Source organism: Phallusia mammillata, chromosome 6, assembly GCF_965637545.1.
Source record: "Phallusia mammillata chromosome 6, kaPhaMamm4.hap1.1, whole genome shotgun sequence".
Lineage (NCBI taxonomy): Eukaryota > Metazoa > Chordata > Ascidiacea > Phlebobranchia > Ascidiidae > Phallusia > Phallusia mammillata.
Genome location: NC_137257.1, coordinates 15,302,290 through 15,322,444, shown reverse-complemented (window position 1 = coordinate 15,322,444; position 20,155 = coordinate 15,302,290). Strand labels below are relative to the sequence as shown.

At 35.3% G+C, this 20,155-nt stretch overlaps 1 protein-coding gene, 1 long non-coding RNA gene, 1 other non-coding gene and 2 pseudogenes across 3 annotated transcripts; 3 read left to right on the top strand and 2 right to left on the bottom strand.

Moving 5' to 3' along the window:
* Positions 1-853: 853 nt before the first annotated feature.
* Positions 854-1,756, bottom strand: LOC145233322 (uncharacterized; annotated as a pseudogene).
* Positions 1,757-2,417: 661 nt separating this feature from the next.
* LOC145233449 (uncharacterized) lies at positions 2,418-3,257 on the top strand (annotated as a pseudogene).
* A 3,045-nt stretch (positions 3,258-6,302) lies between these two features.
* On the top strand, positions 6,303-7,099 carry LOC145232919 (uncharacterized). Its single transcript, XR_013860955.1, has 2 exons — positions 6,303-6,725; positions 6,840-7,099. It is a non-coding gene; the product is annotated as an uncharacterized LOC145232919 (long non-coding RNA).
* Positions 7,100-8,270: 1,171 nt separating this feature from the next.
* Positions 8,271-8,342, bottom strand: Trnaq-cug (transfer RNA glutamine (anticodon CUG)). Its single transcript has one exon. It is a non-coding gene; the product is annotated as a tRNA-Gln (tRNA).
* Positions 8,343-9,096: 754 nt separating this feature from the next.
* LOC145233185 (carnitine O-palmitoyltransferase 1, liver isoform-like) lies at positions 9,097-19,796 on the top strand. The gene is made up of 16 exons (XM_080097862.1): positions 9,097-9,458; positions 9,574-9,610; positions 9,682-9,791; positions 9,852-9,968; positions 10,028-10,101; positions 10,171-10,307; positions 10,670-10,809; positions 11,730-11,910; positions 12,553-12,651; positions 13,077-13,211; positions 13,672-13,848; positions 14,467-14,627; positions 15,511-15,577; positions 16,219-16,398; positions 17,476-17,635; positions 18,360-19,796. The coding sequence occupies exons 1-16, from the start codon at positions 9,166-9,168 to the stop codon at positions 18,470-18,472; spliced, it is 2,181 nt and encodes a 726-aa protein (XP_079953988.1). The 5' UTR covers positions 9,097-9,165; the 3' UTR covers positions 18,473-19,796.
* The last annotated feature ends 359 nt before the right edge of the window (positions 19,797-20,155 follow it).

The following is a 20,155-nucleotide window of genomic DNA, read 5'->3' as shown; positions in this document are numbered from 1 at the left end:
AACCCAACGGTTCTCAAACTGGGGTACGCGGTCCTTTAGGGCTCCGTGAGGTAATTTAGCGGGGACCGCAAAAAGCTGGAAGTAATTCTCTATATTCTAATTTAGCGTCAGTTTGTGCAACTAAATAAGTTTAAATCAAAGTGAAATTGAGAATCGACCATCTCCACTGGCAAAAAAATGCAATTGTTCGCGCACAATGGTAATGGTTTTTGTCTTGTCTGTGATGTCAAATTTGGATCATTGTTATACAGAATTTTACATAACTAGCTAAAATCCTGCAATCAATTTTCCTTTTTCTGAAAAACACATTCAGGCTTAAGGACCGCAAGCCCTCGAAATAATGGCAAAGAGACCGTTTAGAGAAAATAACGAAAAAGTTTGAGAACCACTGGGTTAACGCAACTGAAATATATTTTGTCAGGGATTGTGTATCATAAAATATGGCAGCCCTATTTTATAATGACTGCCACCCCAGAGATTTTCAGTGGGGAGGCACGCCACCCCGGGAATCGACGCCTATGAAAGCGGGGTATAATGGGACACTTCGTAGCCGTCGTAGCTTCGTTAACACTGGCAATATTGAACCCAAACTTACATGACAGGTAGTTTAATCTATCTCTTTCTACAGAAACCAACCCCAATAGCCGAGCTTTACTTTACAAACAACAAGTTATTTTGAATTTCCCAAGGGTCCGTTTTTTCCCATTTTGCCCCATGGGTGGGGTAAAATGAGGTTTTGTCATACTCCACTAAAATGAGTAAGAACAAAATACACAAAATAGCAACAAATTGTTTTTTTTTTGCATTTATAAACAAAGTAGTTGCGAAAAACAACAACAAATACAACCAATAAACACTTTTTTTCAGTAACAGGCCTAATCACTGGCATAAATCGCAAATATAGCGAATACACCTTCAAACTCTTCAACTCCAGCACACAAGTAATGTGCCTACCTAGGACAGATACAGCATCAAATCCATCCTTCTGCAGAAATGGAATAAAACTCACAAAATAAGCAGGCTGCATCTTCTTCTTGATTAACTTTCACATTGTTTGCAGCTTTTTTATACTTTAAAGACTTCTTGCAGCATTTTCCCTTTTTAGGTATTTTTTTCTTTGTTTCATGTTTGTAACTCCAGCTTTAACAGATAAGGGGAGCTAGTTAAATACTTGTTAAACCCCTTTTTCTTTTTTTTCTAATAGTTGTTTGTTTGATTTTTGGAATTGGCATCACATCACAAATAGATTGGGCAAATGACAAATCACGATTTGATGTAGTATCCGTGATACTGGAAGCAATGTCCATATTTGGCTCAGCATTCAGCACTATGTTATTTAAGAGCAGATCTTTTAGAGGTGTTGTTTGTTTGACTTTTGGAATTGGCAACACATCACAAATAGATTGGGCAAATGACAAATCATGATTTGATGTAGTATCTGTGATACTGGTAGGTGGTAGCATTGTCCATGTTTGGCTCAGCATTCAGCACTATGTTATTTAAAGGAATCTTTTAGAGGTATTGTGACCGAAGGAGTGGTGATAATAGATGGGTCAATATCAATAGTTGTCAAGAGGGCATAATCTTCCTCATCAAAGACATTTTCATTTACTGGCCAAATGCCTGTTGTTTTAAATCAATTAATAACAGTACCAGTTTTGTCTATTAGTTTTTCTCTTATATATTCTTGCCATGCTGGTTGTCTAATGAAAATACAAACTTCAATAGATTACATTTAAATAAAAAATAATATAATTTCCAAATCCTAAACTAATTCTTTGTTTCTTAACTGTTTGGCAGTTAGCCAGCTATGCTATACCAATAAAAATACTGGATAGCTTGCCATTGTAATAGCGAAAACAATAAATATGGGTTCGTTGTATTGCAATACCACAGTGGGGTAAAATGAAGTGGGGTACTTCATTTTGCCCCCCACCTGTACTGAACAGAAAAAGCTTTCACAAAAAATAATAATAACTGGAAAACTGTTTGATTCATTACCAATTGTTTTGTCTCAGCACTAACCAATCTAAATCACAGACTTTTTATTTGTATATGTCTTGGGAAAAAAAGAATCAAAATTATGTCACTTATTTTAAGAAACAGGCTATTTTTAAATTTTTTGGTTCAAACTTTTTAAATAACCGCCGAAATCAAAATCTTTCCTTGACAAGATTGATAGTCAAAACTCAAAATGGCCGCCTAAACACAGATTCGGCGCACGGTGGCGTCAGTAGGTCGCCTAAAAACGGTCAACTTCATTGGCCGAATGGTCCGGCGCGCCTGACCCACATACAGACATAAAAAAACTGATCGGGATTCGTCCCCGGGAGAGTCCTGGGTTCGAACCCCGTGAAAAAAAAAAAAAAAAAAAAAAAAAAAAAATTTTACGCACTGACATGAACACCTATTGACTAATGAAGGAGAGTATGAAACGGACGACAACTTGGCGTTAAAATTTAATTTTCAGGCTAATAACGCAGAGTTCATTCAATTTATAAAACTTGTTTCAAGTCTGCCTGAGCAATGGGACTCAGAAAACTCAATCGACCCACAAATAACTCAGTCAGAACATTTATTGAATCTTATTAAAGACACAAACAGCGTCAAAACAATTTACACAAAGCTACAAGACAGCGTGGCTCGCGTGCCAGTTAAGTCCCAAGAATTTTGGAAAAACAAGCTTTTCATAAATTTTGAGATACCGTGGCGAGAAGTATATATTAACAACTTTAATTCCACTATTGAAAATAGGTTGAGAAGTTTTCAAATTAAATTAAATCTGAATGCCATCGTGTGCAACCAAATATTGCACTCCTTTGGGAAAATTGACTCCGACTTGTGCACATTCTGTAAAAATGCTACAGAAAACGTTTACCATGTTTTTTATTCTTGTCATGTAACTAGACTGTATTGGGAAAACGTTTGTGCATGGATTAGTGCTAGAACCCGAGTCCCACTGACGTTACCTCCCGTGAACTTACTTTTTGGTGTCCACAATGGTGGATCCGGCGATAAATTGGTGAACTGTATGTTGTTATGTGCCAGATATGTCATTTACCAATGCAAATATAGTGAAAATAAACCGACGGTATCTAGATTTGTACGCTTCCTTAATTCAATACGTGTATCAGAATGTCATGTATCAAAAAAACGTGGAAACTTTCTTGCTTACCGCAAAAAGTGGTGTCGCCTGTTATGTACTGAAGTGTGATGTAATTTGTTACCGTTTTTCGCTCTTTTTTATTATTTATCAATAAAAAATAAAAAAAATAAAAAAAAATTAAAAAAAATAAAAAAATTTACCCACTGATCCATAAACATTTACTCACTGATCCATAAACACTGGATCGCGCTACTGGCCGTCACGGTTGAAGCAAATTGAAGCGTAATGGCGGCTGCAAAAGGAAGCCCCAAAAATGCATTGCGGGCAATGGGGAGAGAGTGGAAAAATGACGATAATTTTTGTTTTAGGCATTTGCATAGCGATTTTTGCAGATATGATTTGTAGATTAATAGGACGCATGTATTCCAGTGTGTAATAACCTATAAATATGCGTAGTTTGACCGTGATGTGTATTAGTGTAGGTGTACTGGATAAACGTTATTAAGTTAGTGTTGACATAAATCTTTACTGAGCGGTAATAAATGTTTTTTGTGCAATATAAGTAATGTTCGTGCTTTTTTAAGTATTTTGGACTTAAATTCAACAAGATGGCTATTCCTATTTTCTCCACACAAGATGATGTGATACTTTGTATGACATTTCCTTGCTTATCCAAACTGTTGTTTTTGACTGTCATCAAACTCCTGGAAATTCTGAGGAACAAGTGGTTTGAACGTTTTAATTAAAAACACAAAATAATAATATAATATTTCAACTATTTTGCTCAAAATATTTGTACCAGTATTTGATTTGTTTTTCTTCATTGAGTGCATTTGATTTGGGTGTTTATTATGTATTATAAAATTTTACAATTCTCAATTTCTCATGAAGTTGTTTCTGAATATTTCAGATACAATAGGGTTTATGTTTCTCCAATAAGCAACATTCGTTGTCTCAGGAAAAATCCATTGGAAATGTTTCAGTCTCTTCCCAAACCCTCAAGCTTTATGGCACTGCAAGATTACAGTACAACCTTTTTCTGCGACAATTACACTATAAAGGAATTGGAATCACATTAGATATTTTATTTGTGTATACAGTCAAACTTCGATACTATGCCACCTTGATATTATGCCACCCTCGCTACTATACCACTTTTGATCGTCACCAACTAAATTCAATAGAAAATATATTTACTATGCCACCCCTTACCCTTGGTACTATGACACATGACAGTACAGTATTACTGTATTAACGGTCTGGTTCCGGATTGAAAATTGACAATTTTCGGTTTGAGCTCATGATAAAAAAGAGAAAACATGAAAAACAAATCGTTGAGTAAACAAACGTGGTCACGTTAAGAGGCTACACGAACTTTGCAGCGAGTTATGTAAACGCCGTTCCGTGCTTGTGTCACGACAAAACTAACATATCTTGTTTGTTCTATGCACGATCTATCCGTTTTTTGTAATAAATTATACTGCATACTGTACCTTATACTGTATAGCAGGGGTGCCCAACCTTTTTCCACTCGCGATCGACTTTTGAGGTAGTTCAACTCTCGAGATCTACCATTCCAATACAAATTAGCAAAGACATAGCGAGTACCAGAACAAAGTAACAACTACTACTGCAACTATTACTTTTGTAACGTAACAAAGCGCCTACTTATGAACTTATTAACATATCCTTATGATGAACTCACACAATAAAGTCATCTATGTACAGCAACGCGTTACAAAGCAACTATTTTAAATAATTTTCTGCAACCCTCGCGATCGACTTGAGATCAGTCCGAGATCGACCAGTCGATCGCGATCGACGGGTTGGGCACCCCTGCTGTATAGGCTACTGTAATAAATTACAATCGTACAACACAACGTGGTATATTATAGTACATTGTCATGTCACAAGGCTATTTTTACAACCAACCCTCGCTATTATGCCACCCTCGCTACTATGCCACTTTCTCTCGGTCCCAAAGGGTGGCCTAGTATCGAAGTTTGACTGTACTGTTTTACTAGCACTGTGTATGTTTTGTAATCATTTCTGAAGCAGCCTGTAACATGATATACTGCACATTTTAAACTTAATTAACAACTTTTTTGTATCTGGTGAATGTACTATCTGTTATAATGGGATCACCAATAATAGTGATGCATCTGACAATAAATGCAGGATATCTGTACGAACTTTGCTCTATAGTGCATTTGTAATCATTGCCTCCATTCCTGTTTTGCAAGAAAGAATTTAAGTGTTGGAATGTTGTGTAGGCATGTTTTTTGCAGAAAATTGCTCATTGAATGGAAATGAAATGGAATAAAACAAGATTCTGACTAAAATAGTACATAAAAAGGCATCTCATTTGGGTGTGAGGTCTTAAATGCATTTATGTACATGTATCTCTTTGAGATTTTGGAGTTTAGTTAAGTTTGAGAATTCAAAACATTTTAACAAAAAAATTTTCTACACATGTTGGTTGCAAACTGAAAAGGTTACATTAAATCAGCTAAAAAAATTTTGAACATACTAGGTATACAGTTTGTAGCATACAAGCAAAATAATGTTGAACCTACTACAACAATCTTTTAAACAGTCACATTTTAGTTCCCAAGACTTTGGTGACAATCAAAAACAGCAGTTTGGATCAGCACAAGATGATGTTAAATGAAGTATCACATCATCATGTGTGAAGGAAAGAGCCATTCTTGTTGGATTTATGTCTTAAATATAGAGGAACGCATGTAAACTACTCATATTGCACTAAAATTACAACTCAGTAAAGATTTAATATAACTGTGCTTTTACAGAAATCGTCCTGAACCAACGTGCGCTCAATACGGATGATTCAAGTTACGGATAATCATCACTTAGTAGCCTAACTGAAGCTTTCAGTACACCTAAATCAATCCGTGTTTTTCGTGTTGCAATGTATTGTAAACAAATAATATCGATTTCGCCGATATAATGGCATCCTCAGTTCTAAGCAAGAAATAAAATAAAATAAAGTTATTTAGGCAATAAAAGATGTAAAAATAATAATAAAAGACTGCTTCAAAGACAACACACAACTCGACGTTTAACGTTTGATTTAGCTGTCGAGTTGTGTGTTGTCTTTGTAGCAGTCTTTTATGTAGTTGTAGTTTTATTGTAAACAATCGACGTAAGTTTTATGGTTCATTTTCGATTTTAGGGGAGAGTGGGGTAAGTTGTTACAGGGGCGGGTTGTTACAACGCGAATAACTTCGGCTATGTTTTTATAAAACCGCTGGAATTACGCATGTCGGTTGGTACATCCGGGACGGCCAGCGTGACAAAATTTGGTTAAATTTGTGCGGGTATTCGCTGACTTCTTGAATTTTGCTATTTTGAGGTGTATAAAGTAAATTTTTGGACTTAAGCTAAATCGACTCTCCTAAAGCACACAATTTAAAAAATTCTATGATGCAAGTTTTTTTGTCAAGTGATAGTGGTATGTTAGTACCTTGTAAAAGAATAAAGTTGCAAACTTTAGCTAATTTTAAGTCCAGATTGGTTAAAGTTGCACCATGCTGGTGGGGTGAGTTGTTACAAGGTGTCCCACATCTGGAACAATGATTATCATATGGGTCTGAGAAAGGTAATACTTAACTTTTGTAAATAAATAATGTGCTTAAAATGTTGTTTGGTGACAATATGTTGTTATTGCAAGCTCTTTACTTTCTTAAAAGTTAATTATGTGTGTAAAATCCAGGTTTTGGACCAAGTTTGAAAACTTACTACTATATCGAGGACAAGAAACTGTAAGGACTAAAGGATGTCATTCATACCATGGTTAAAGTTATGTCAAAAGTTAAAGTTTGTGAATTCATTGACATAAAGTACTTTAAAATGAATTTGATTGTAAACTGTGTTGTGTTCGTTCCATAAACCCTTTGATCTGTTTTGTTATTTTTAATAATCAACATGATTTGTGACATACAATGATACTTGATATTACAATACCTCATTGTACATGCAAGCTTGTGATGTGACTTCTATTTTATGAAAGAACTTAAATGTTGGTGCAAAACAAGATACTTGATATTGCTACGTATTCCAAAAAGTTTACTTTTGGACTCTAAACAACTGTTTTGTTCACTTCAGAAACAAAGATGTCACCAATTTAGCAAATTTGGATTGGAATTTCTGAATCGTGATGAACAAAATTGTTTTAATTGATTATAACTCAAAATAAATAGTTAAGATGGGTAAAAGTGGTTTTATTATATTTATGTTACAAAACACACAATAAAAGAAAAAGAAATTGTCACATTTGTGGATGTGGAAACCTCCCTAAAGTACTGTAACAACTCACCCCCACCATGGGGTGAGTTGTTACAACAGGTCATCAACCAGAAAACATGAAATATTTTTTTTTACAAGTACCAATTAATTTTGTTGGTAACATGTTTACTAGACTTAGGGCATATCAAACTTCATACAAAAAATCAGGATGATCTGAATAATAATTTAACCCCAAAACTGCAGCGAAACAAATTTTGTAACAACCCACCCCACTCTCCCTATGTCACGATTTGCCTCCAACCGTTTGGTTTGGTTAGTCAGGGACGGCAATTTTTTACAATCAAGAAAACATTCTAAGCTAGAAGTTTCCATTCTGAGCTAAGTAGCCTACTTTGTGCCAGAGTGAAACAGCCCTAAAATTCTTTGTTGAAGACCAATCGTCTACTCTTGTTGTCTTGGTCTTTCCTGGTGCTTCAATGTATCGGCCTGTCAATCAAACAATTGGTGTCCAAACGAACTTCTCAATAACGAATCGGGTCCTGACCGGGTTTTGGGCTTGTACTTTCGGGTTTGGGTCCGGTTCGGGCTCCAATTTCACGCCCGTTTACGACTCTGACTTGTGCATTAAAACGCCACTTATTATCAGTAGGCTAGCACCACACGTTTTGTAAATGGTTTTGACCTGATTGCCCACGATGACGGTACATAACCTTGACCGTGACTATTCTCAAAAACAATTGAGGGCGTTATAAGTTCTCTTTCATTACGAAACGTTTAAAATTGAAAGTCACGTCTATTTTATGTTGAACAAAAATTGAAGGTCAGGTCCATTTTATGTTGAACGGTAGGCCTGCCCTAGTTGATGTTATGACATCGCTACAAAACCATAGTAAAGGATAGGTCCCACCGAGATTTGAACTCGGATCGCAGGATTCAGAGTCCTGAGTGCTAACCGTTACACCATGGGGCCGACGGTTGGCAATTTTCGAAATTACAACCAGGAGAACGTCTCGGCGCAGAGAAAAAAGGACTTTGACCAGCTTAAAGGTATAGAGAAAAAAGAAAAAATGAACATTTAAATTACGACATACAAAACAACAATAATGCTGTATAATAATTATTATGTAAAAATATAACTATATATTTATTTTCTGGTATGTTTTAAATTTATAATTAGAACTTATTATTTTTAAGTACAGTTTTATTTTAAAGAATAGTGGGCGTGTTTTGCGTATCTAAGGCGTGTTTGGTTTGGTGCGTGAGTGTGAGTAAGATTGTGTGCAAAAGCTACAACGCCAATAGAATTTGAAAGAGAGAAAGTTTGATGGTTTTGGTACAGAAGAAACTCGAGTTTTAAATAAGCACCAGTTTGCAATATAATCGCTTGAGTATTGTTGTTGGTATCTGACTATGTGTCAAGGAAAAACAAGTTGTTGTTGTTGTTGTTTTTGCTGTGGCTTTTTACTTTCCAGCCAAATTAAAATGGATTTTATTTGTGCCGTTCGAGGAAAAGTTTAGCAGTTTTACATGACCTTTTTATTTAGGAATGTATTTAACAATATCATTTAAATCGTGTTAATTCTTTTCTATTGAAACGTTACATGTACATTCAATAACAAATGATGGTGCTACAGTTACACATACTTTTTTTCCTTAACAAAACTACAAAATTACCTAACATCATTCTGCATAGAATTTAAAAAAAACATCAAAATTTAACAATACTATTTCTTTCTTATCAAAGTGTATAGATTTGCTACATTTGCAAGGAGCTCTAGGTGCAAAAACTTGCCATGATGCAAATGCAGTCATATGCAGCTCGACTCCAAGATGAGTCTGAGTTGTTGTACATGAGCATGATTGGCATGGTGATGGCTGCAATCTTCGCCACTGGCTTTCATGCTGATGTAGATCGCACCTTGACCCAACTGGCTCCTGAAGGTACTGAATACCCTTTTCCAGCACACACACGATTGGGTGCTGCCAAGTTCACTGCAGCAATTGGTGGTTTTCTAATTGGTGTGTTCTTCTGGACGGTGGTTGGAAAACTTCGGTGGGAATTAATTGCACAGCTTCTGAAGTATCGGTATGTCATGTTCTATTATATATTTTTTCATTATATTTATGATTCACACATAGAGTACTGATGAACCACCAGCTATTTAATGCACTAAAACTTAAGTTCAAATCTTCTGTTTCAGAGACTGGATTTACAACCCTAAGAGTCTTAAAACCAGAGTAAGTCTAAAATCGAATAAAAGCATTTCACAAAAAAATCCCATTGTAATCTTCTTTGGGTTTTGTTTTAGGCATGGTATCTTATGCTGTCCAGCCTTTTGCCAAGAAAGAAGCAGCTCTTAACTTTTCAACATGTCCTCCCAAAATATCCACTTCCAAAGCTTGATGACACATGTGCAAAGTATGCTTTACTACCTTTTCAATGTGTGTTTATTGTTTAAAATATTGTTTTTGTTCATAGAATGTTAGATGTTGTGGAACCACTTGTTGACAAAGAAGAGTTTGAAGATATCAACAAGGAGATGGAAAAGTTTAAAAAAGAAGATGGACCCAATTTACAAGCAATTTTGGAAAAACGGTTAGAATAAAGTATGCCCCAAATGAAAAAGGAAATGTTTATTTTTGTTTGTGATACAGATACCAGACAGAAGAAAACTGGGTTGCTGACTTGTGGGACAAATATGCATACCTATCAGTTCGCAGCTCTTTGCGTAAGATTCTGTCTGTTAATTGCTGCTCTATTCCAAATTACTAAAACACTGTTTTGATTTTTTTTGTAGTTTACACCAACTTTTGTCAAAGTGGTGGCCTTAAAAGAAAAGACATATCTCCAGCAGAACCAAGAACACAGACAGCTCGTGGTGCCAATATTGTTTACCACCATTTGAGGATGTATGAGCTGATTACATCAAGGACAGTAAGTTGTGTTTACTCTTGCAGTGCTTTGTACACATTGCTGTTTGCCAATGTTGTTCCTGAAGGACATTGTGTGTTAAGTGCTATCAGTTTCAATAATTTTAAAGTTTCATGGAATTTTGTATTGTGTCCAAGAAACCAACTTGTCAAGGACAGATTTATTCAAACATGTACTTCCTGTGCTACATTTTATCTTAAATTTAGGAGGTATATATAACCTATTTTTACCACATTCTAATTCACTCCCAAACTAAATTAAAACCTTTACGAAATTACATGCAGAAATGCTGCATTGGTATATTTGTTTCATCATGTCAAAGGCAGGCCCTTACAAAAAATGTAATGATTTTTTATTATTTGAAGCTACCTACTCTGCTTGTACAAGACTTGGTCCCAATCTGTTGTCATCGGTATCGGTATCTATTTGCTTGTAACAGAATACCAGGACAAGCGATGGATGACCTAAAGACATATGACTCTCCGCGACATATTATAATTTTTAGGTATGCTGTGTCCCATTTATAAGCATTATGCAATTAACAGTGCTACTTATATATTATTGTTTCTTTCATATAGCAAAGGCATGCCAGTGATACACAACATAAATGCAAAACTGTGTAGGTGGTGTTACAACATTAGCTAAACACAAATGTTGCTAAATTAGAGTTATGGGTAGCTGATGTTTATTATGATACCAACTTCAATTAGAACTAGTGTGTACAGTTAACCAAAATGCATTGATGTTTCACTGAAAACACTATTTTGCACAGTTAAAATGCAGGGCAAAGTCCAATCATGTAATGTGAATCATATTTCCCAGAAGCCAATTACTTCCACTCTCTGTTTGCAGTGAGTTTGGCTATTATTAGCTTCTTCTCATCATGATCACCCTATCATGTATATTCAACTTTGTGTACAAAGTTATTTGTATTGACAAGAGTATCTAGTTTTCTTTTTTGTTTGAAAAGTACTGCTCATTTAATCCATTCAAAACAAACTAAGGGACGAAAACATTTTCTTTTGCAAAACCATCTGTATCACATTTAATTAAATAGTTATCAATGGTTTAGCTTGGTATGAAAAAGCCATTTTAGCACTTTTAAGTAGCTTTAGCCTATTTCTTTTAAAAAATTAGGTTTTTAAGCATACTTATAAGGGATGAAAACATTTTCTTTTGCAAAACCATCTGTATCACATTTAATTAAATAGTTATCAATGGTTTAGCTTGGTATGAAAAAGCCATTTTAGCACTTTTAAGTAGCTTTAGCCTATTTCTTTTAAAAAATAGTTTTTTAAGCATATTTATTGTATTAACAGGCCTTTTGTTTTTGTTAATGGTGTTTATATGCTGTCTTTCAAAACTGTCAGATGTGTGTTTTTACAAATCCTTACAAAGTGGTTTAAGAAATACATTTTTTTGCAGAAAGGGCCTCATGTTCAGTGTTGATATGTATGCAACTGATGAAACTGGCAAACAATCAATTCTTTCCCCACCAGAAATTCAGACAATTTTAGAAAATATAATAAAAGAAACTGCAGATGTTGAAGGTGTACAATGGAACCCTGCTGTTTTCACTGCACAAAATAGAACAGTGTGGGCACAGGTATACCTATTTTGTGTGGAAATCTTTTTTAGTGCAAAATCTCTTTTTTTTGCAATTACATAATTTGTCTCAAAATAGAACCTTAAACTTTGTTTTTACTTGTTGGCGTCAATTAAGCCATCAATTTTGTGGATAACTGTTTAACTTGATTAAGAGGAAGTTTGTTAATTTCCTGCCTTGTGTACAAAAGATTAATTAGGATAACAGCACATTACTGTCTACATGAAAGTGTCACTGCAAAAGCAACCTTTCTGTCAACATTTAGAAATTACTGATGCACAGTATCAATTAACAATAATGTATGGTCATATGCAACAAGAACAGTAGTTTTTGCGATACCAAATAACAACATCACATGTTTTGTCATGTTATGACCAATATTTTTCTCACAATGAAACGTAAAATGGTGTTTTTTTGTTTACATAACAGTAAACATATGGGTATTTGTGGGCCTAACAGATGGTACTAAAATATGTGCTACAGTGTTTATTTCCTAAACTATATGGAAAAAAGGAAAAAACTTAAAACAAACTTATAACTGTTTAAATGACAATTTAATTATAATTTGTTGAAATGAGTATGTGGCAAAACAACTGGAAATGGAATACCAAAGCCCAGTGTTTCAACACTTTTGTTTTGCAGGAACGAGAAAAACTGCTCGCTCACCCACGTAACAGTGCATTTCTGCAAGAAGTTGAAAGTGCCATATTTCACCTTGTTTTGGAAGATACCAAGCCAAAGGTATGTACTACTATTCAGACTGTACAAGAGGTTCTTTAATTCACCTGTTTATCCCTGTGACTGAAAGTTATTTGCCCTCTTTTCATTGTGTACTATGCAAACAAACGTTTTATTGTTACATCTCTGGTACAAAACATTTTAAAAGCAACTAGAAGCTTTGTTCTGTTGTGCTTTACCATTAAAATGTATTTTTTTAAGCCACACATGATGATAGAATTGAATTTTTATCCTTTGAAATAACTCTCTTAAACATGCTCAATGTTAAGGTTGTGCTGGAAAACGTGCATTAAGTTGCCTTTTTTCCTGTGATGGTTCACGAAAATATACTCAACTTGTGCCAGAAAGTTAAACATACGTGTCATATGACGTTTTCTGAAAACAGAAAAATGGTTAAAAATGCAGTAATAAGTGTGCATTTAATACAGGACCTTTCAGAGGAATGTCATGCAAACCTGTTTGGCAACGGCTTCAGCAGATGGCTTGACAAGTCTCTGACATGCGTCATTCATGAGAACGGTCTGTCCGGAGGAAACGTCGAACATGCTACAGCTGACGCGACAGTAAGTTGACACTGTTGCATTTTTGTGTCCCGTTTTGTATTGACTGAACGTACTAGGAGCTGATGTCACTGCATTCTCCTACGCCTTTAGATGAATTGCCCCCATTACCATTTATGCTTTGTTTGTGAAATGTAAACCATCAACCTCGCGTGTTAAAACGCGATTTCCTTGCTTATATATGAAGAACGATGTATAGTCATACCTTCCGTGTACATGCTACATTAGGTAGATAAAATAAATAGGCATTTTATGAAATATATACAGTATCAATCTTTTCAGCTATTTTCTGGCCCAAAGAAACAGTTAATTAGAGATAAATAAATTTCCAAGACATTTCCAGCTGCACTGAACCCAAATGTTGTAAACATGTAGAACTTATAAGGATTAACTGCCACAAGCAGTTTTCATTACTGCACAAATCCTAAGCTAATATGATCCTCCATGTCACATTTGTTTGCAGTTGACAAGCCGTGTTTTGGAGTACATCTGGGCACGTTCTAAATATGATGACCAGGGCAATGCATTTTGTCCAGAAGCTTCCCATCATGCCGTATTGCCTGTACCTTCCAAAATTGATTGGGATTTGTCATCGTTTCGCAGTGCTATTCCAAAATACGAGGAAACATTTCAGCAAATAGTAAGTTCTGTGTCTTTGTCTTGGTATCTTTTTGACGTTGGTATTTTGTCGCTGTCCAGAAATAAACGCAGAAAATGCGTTGCCTGGTTTTGTAAGTGCCATTCTGCGGTTTTGCAAAAATACCGGTTGTTCCACTTCTTTGCACGCAGTGCATTAAAATTTGCCTCACAAATGCATGTACACTGGCAAATTAGCATATATTCAATATCAATTCGTTTCGAAAATCCCGTTACAGTGTTTTTATATAGCAAACACTAGACCAAACATTTAACATCGTAATCAATGATACTGTAAGTGTAACATAAGAAGCCTCTTTATATTGACACTTTTTCAGTAATAGGTGTATATAGCTTTGTTATATTAAATAAAATACCAGGCCCATTGAAGAGGTTTTACGGATAAGGCGGTTTTTCAATTGCCGCCGCAGGCTATATATTTTTAGCCTACGCCTTGCCTCTCGGGAATGTTTTAGTAGGCCTAGCGTCCTGTGATCTATATATGGGTGTGCCGTGATCACTGGTCTACCTTAACATTTCTGTAACAAATAAATGTTCAGGTTAGCTTGCTTAGAAAATAAAAAATGCCGTTTTTATCATAACATTTTTTTCCTCTCAACAGGCCATGAACTTGGATGCACACGCTTTGAAACTGAACCACGGCAAAGGTGCTATCAAGAAGCTTCGGGTTAGTCCGGATTCGTTTATGCAGATGGCGCTGCAGCTAGCCTTCTATCGCATGAACAAGAAGGTACCCAAGACTTACGAAACGGCCATGACAAGGTTTGTTTGTTGTTTTGACCGACCACGTTAAGCGCAAACGTTCACGACCTTTTCATAAAGTTTATAATAAAGTCAATTGCTCAATAAACTCTACGTCAAATGTCAGAAATACGGTCAATATGGCTCCCCTTCCCTGAAACGCGCACATATTGTTTTCGTCCGTATTTCTTTTTTCTGTTTAACGCTGGTTTGTTCCAAGCGTATGATCAAGAAAAAGTCATTCAAAGAAAAAGTCATTATGTATTAAAGTACGGGATCAAGGAGTTTCATACTTTGTTGGTTGGTGCATTGTAAAGTATGTAAAATATTTTTTAAACTTTTAGTTGGGTCTACCCACTTTTCATTACAATACGTTTTGATGTTTTTATTAGGGAAACCAAGATATAGTTTTGCATGATATGGTGGTATAGTACCAACAACTGACATACGTTGAAAGTTTTGAACATTATTCGAATTCGAACATGACCTTGAAGGTCCGAACCAAATTTGTCCTAGCTGCGTGGTACCAAAGTACATAGGCTAAGCGGCATTTTGTCAACAAGTGGCAGACCTTATTTGTCATGTCAATATTTATTAACCCGCCAGACATTTCCTTGTCATGACAAAACCTGTTTGATAAAATGCCGTGATGTACGTCATTCGCGTGAAAGTCAAACATGACTTGAATTAAACCAACTTTTGAACTTTGTTCTGTGGAAAAGTTACACTAGTCTTATTGTGATATGTTTCCACATAGAACTTTGTTATGTATGGTGGGTATTTGGATAAGAATAAGACAATAAAGGTGTGGGAAAAGTGTTTATTGCTGATCAGAGTAGCACATAGTTTGATTTTGTCGTATGTCAGTGTGTTGTATTGTTTAACATTTTTTCCATATTTTTAGGTTTTTCAAGTATGGACGAACAGAAACCATCCGTACACCTTCAAAACACTCTCTAGCTTTTACCCAGGTATAATTCTGTTTGTGGCTATAATGTTTCCTTTCAGTTTTGTGGTTACAAGCATGCGTAAGTCGACCGCTCAGTGTTAGGAGACGAAATGTCAAACCCTTCATCATTTACATCTGACCATAAATGCCATATATCCGTGGTAAGAGCTTCCATAGCTCAACCCATACAAGTACAATATACATTGCAAGATTTCCTAACGTTTAAATTTGTACATTGCAATTGACATACAGGACCACACATGATCAGTTTTTTTTTGCTTTGGTTTCCTAATGATTTAGATTTATTTAATTTTAACAACGGACTACTGATAAATTATATGTTTTTATACCTGAATTAATGACTTGTTTCCTTTGCTGTAACAAACGTTGTAAAAGTACTCAGACACGTGTTATGATAATTCCTGAACCCGTGGTTAAGCTGAATAGATAAATTAAACTGAATGCCTTGAGTCATCCCAAGATAAATTGAATGTCTTGAGTCACCTCCTAAATAAAAGTTAGTCTGGGAGATAAAGTCGTATTTATTTGGAATTCTTTGACAATTTATCAACAGCAATATGCAAAACAAATTATATAAATACTTTTTTTCGAAAAAAACTTAATTACATACATTTTTTTCACATCCTTACGTTTTTGAAACAGGCTATGGACGATCCCAACGTACCACGCTCCGAATGCATTAAGCATCTGAAGACAGCCATGGCCTACCATCACCAATACAAACTAGAATCGATGAACGGGCTTGGAGCAGACCGTCACATGTTTGGATTAATTGTGGCAGCAAAGTTCGCTGGAGTCAAACCAAAGCTTTTTGAAACAAAGGTAGAATGCTCTCAAGTCTCGTTTAACATAACAGGTTCACAAAGTCCAAACGTGTTCAAATTATTAGGTATCAAGGTATTTTCCGTCAGACTGTGTAAACAGAACGCTTGGATTGTTGGTCATTAACTTTTTCAGCAATTTAGCACAAGTAGGATAGCAGTACCTAATCAAAAATAATTTCTAAAGCTATTTTAACAGAGCAATCACTATAGACAAGCGCCCTTTGGTCAGACCAAGCCTTACTTATTTCGCTTGAAACTGGATATTTACGTGGTTGTAGACGAAACAGAAACTGTTTGTTTTATTGTAATATAAGATCTTCTTTTGTTTATCAAGCCTACAAGCATTTTGTCTGACATCGCGAGACCTCTACTTACGAGGTTTCAAAGGTCGTTGTACAGTTGCCGTCTAGGTCTGAGCTTTTCCAACCATTGGGTGTGTCCACATAAGATTTACTACCTCTAGTAGATGTATGTTTGTACCACCTACTTGATAAACAGTGCTCATTACCTTTCTTGCAAAAATCCAGTGTTATAATTTTGTTTTGGCTTGGGTTTGCAATTTTGCCACAGAGAATGCTTCAAAATTGCCTGCCACACAGTGCATCCCGTGGAGGAAGATTGAGGTCACTATTATCCAGTTTAATGTCACGGGAAAACATGAATGACAACTTGTTTTGCTTTAACTGCAGTAAATTCCTAATCACTTATCCAACCATTAATCTCTTATAGCGGGGATTTGGTATTCACTCTCAAATGCTAAAGCGCTGTGCCTAAAATTAACCCTCACCAGTGTCCTTACTTTTAACTGTAATAAAAACGTCGTTAGGATATGAAGGCAATATCCTGTCCTTCGTTTGACATCGTTGGTCACAATGAATCCGCTCAAGACTGTTTACACAGCGTACGTTTACATCTGGTTTCCAAAAAATTCATAAATTTATTTTAGACAAGAAGCAGTAATTATACCAAAATCTCCCGTTTGGGATTTTTGAAGGGATTTCGGACCGTTTTCTGCGTTCGTTTTTGGTGGTAACGTTTTGCTGTTTGCAAACAATTATATTTTTTATTTGTTTAGATTCTGACCGACTACGACCAGCTTTCGACCTCACAAGCTCCCTTCATTTTTGACAAAAAAATTTCGAAAAATATGGATGTGTACCCTGCAGGTGGCGCCTTCTCACCGTTACGCGATGACGGTTATGGAGTATTTTATCTCTTCCTTGGCGAAAATTTCAGTAAGTTGAATGTTTAAAAAGAAGTTTGACTTACTTATGCGTGTAAAATTGCACCTTCTTTGAGACCATACGCGCAAGTATTACCATTATGGGGTATCAATTTCTTATCAATTTCGGCTTTTTAAATTCCACGCCAAATCCATCAAAATACTTTCCTGGACTGCCTAAAAACCCATGTAAAAACTTATCTTTTAGTAAGAGTAGCAATAACTCAAAAAAAACTGTTGCCTGATTATAAAAATACTGGTAAATACTACGTTAAACCTGTTGGATTAGGTAAAATCTTGCTAGGTATAATAATGCAAACATAAAACACTCATGTAATGATGCGCAACAAAGAGTAAGGGGGCAAATGAATCCATTATATTTAAATGCATTTAGATAATATAAAAAATCTAAATCTCCTATATTAAGTCGCAGGGCTTGTGCGTTATATTGTGAACTTCTGCCAGCGGTTCTCAGCTTGTTTCAGGCCATGGGGCGGCACCAGTTCAGTTAAATCCTTCAATACAGAATTTTTAGAAGTGATATCAAACGCCTGACAGCTAACATTAAATGTCCACATAACTTTAATAAACTTTTCTGGTATTGAATATTTGATAAATTACATGCATCTATTTCCAGTTTATCACCAAACCTAATTAACACCAAACTTTTTCGGTGGTCCACAGGTTTTTTTGGGACCATTTGGCTTACGAGTTATAGTGCAATATATATTTTTTAGCCACCATCCACATCACCAGTTACCGCAGTTGCCCAGAAACTGACTCCAAACTGTTTGGAGAGAAACTTCTTGAAGCTTTGGAAGACATGAAGCAGTTGCTTAAAACCAAATAGACAGTGTTTCCTTTTTAAATGCCTCCCGATTTTTAGCTGTGATTCCACATTCAATTATCTAATACAAAATACACCAGTCGTGTAACAATGTATCAGAAACATATTATCAAAATGGTTTCAAAAATTGGTTTTACCGACTTGGGACTGGCAGACCTATTTTGTGATATGGAAACACACTTTAAAACATTCAAAGACGTGCACGTAAAATCCTATTACTGTCAACATTGCAAGGAAATTCAAATTAATTTTTCCAACAATTGGATTCAGTATGTCTGTGTAACATTTTTTATGCATTTATGTTTGTCAATATGCTTCGTGTGTCGCTATGATTATTCGGCCGAGGAAATTATTTTATGCTTGTAAACGCCTTTTTACTCAATGATTTTGCAGGTATTTTATTTAAATCCCACATACACACCAAAGTGCAGTGTGACAATGTAGATTTCTTGTTTAGGAAAAGATAAATTTTTTAACCGTGATGTTTTTTGTTGGCTGTTGACCTTATGAAAACCATAATCTGAATAAATACCGTACGATTAATGATTTTTATTCCTGCAACGTAAAGATTTAATGTTTCTGACAAAGTAAAATTGAAATTGTTCGATTACCGTTAGAATTGTTTAAAACTTTAACTTGAACACCAAAAATTGTCTTATCGTTAGCTTTTCTAAATACTCTTTAACAACACTATTTCATTTTTTTGTTTCCTAAAAACGTTTCCATATTGTCCACGGCGAATAGTTGTAAATATTTTTACTGATTTGCATAAACAAATTGTTTGTGAATTTCTGCGTGGTTTTGTTCTACCCTTTCTGTGATCATACGTAGCTTCGTGCTGATTTTGCTTTCCACAAAAAGTGGAATCCTATTGATTGATGGTGTTTATCCAAATTGTACACAGTTCTATTAACAACTTTTTACATAGTTTCTTAAGTAACAATCGGAATAACAAAAGCTGTCATAGAAAAAACGCGAAAACCCACCCACGTAACAAATTTGAAGAAAAAAACGTTGTTCATTTAACCATGCATGTTCTTTTTTAATATGCTTCGTACTTATGATATGTATCAAAAATGTTTTGTTCATTTCCCTCGAAAACTAATGATACGCGGAGTTTACCGCTATGCATTTTATCTTTCCGTCCCAAAAGTTTTTGCTTCGTTGCAACCATTGCTTTTAAGTGTTTTAACTTTATCGCAGACGTGCAGGTGTTTGCTGATGTTTTGTAATTGATCATGACGCAGTACGCACTGGATTTCGACGTTACTCTGATGTCTTGCTTTTGATTTGTGTGCCTGGAAAATACAAACCCGAAAAAATCGTATTTTATTTTTAAACTTGCAAGGTGACAATTTTTTGGACAGTATGTTGTCATTTAAGCTTTTTAACTATTGATAACGGAAAATCCACTAGCATCATAACTCACGCCAGCGGCACATTTAACTGAATTTCTATAGGTGGCGCAAAGAGCGCAAACCAAAATTTGAAACAGTATATTTTCAAAATTGCTGACGGTTAGAGCTATTATGGTTGTTGTAAGGTACTATTATTAAAAATTCAATCAAAATAACTCATAAACTTAGTTCCTAAATTTGAATTTTCATAAGCTTACTTCCCAACCTTCCCCCCTCTTTAGCTGTTAAATTAATAATTCAGCTCGTAACGCCACCTATCGAATTTTAA

Excerpts from the sequence above, each read along its gene's own strand:
- LOC145233185 (XM_080097862.1), top strand. The coding sequence starts at position 9,166 with ATGATGCAAATGCAGTCATATGCAGCTCGACTCCAAGATGAGTCTGAG. Across the intron at positions 15,578-16,218 it reads ACTCTCTAGCTTTTACCCAG|GCTATGGACGATCCCAACGT; the intron begins GTATAATTCTGT and ends TTTTTGAAACAG. Across the intron at positions 16,399-17,475 it reads CAAAGCTTTTTGAAACAAAG|ATTCTGACCGACTACGACCA; the intron begins GTAGAATGCTCT and ends TTATTTGTTTAG.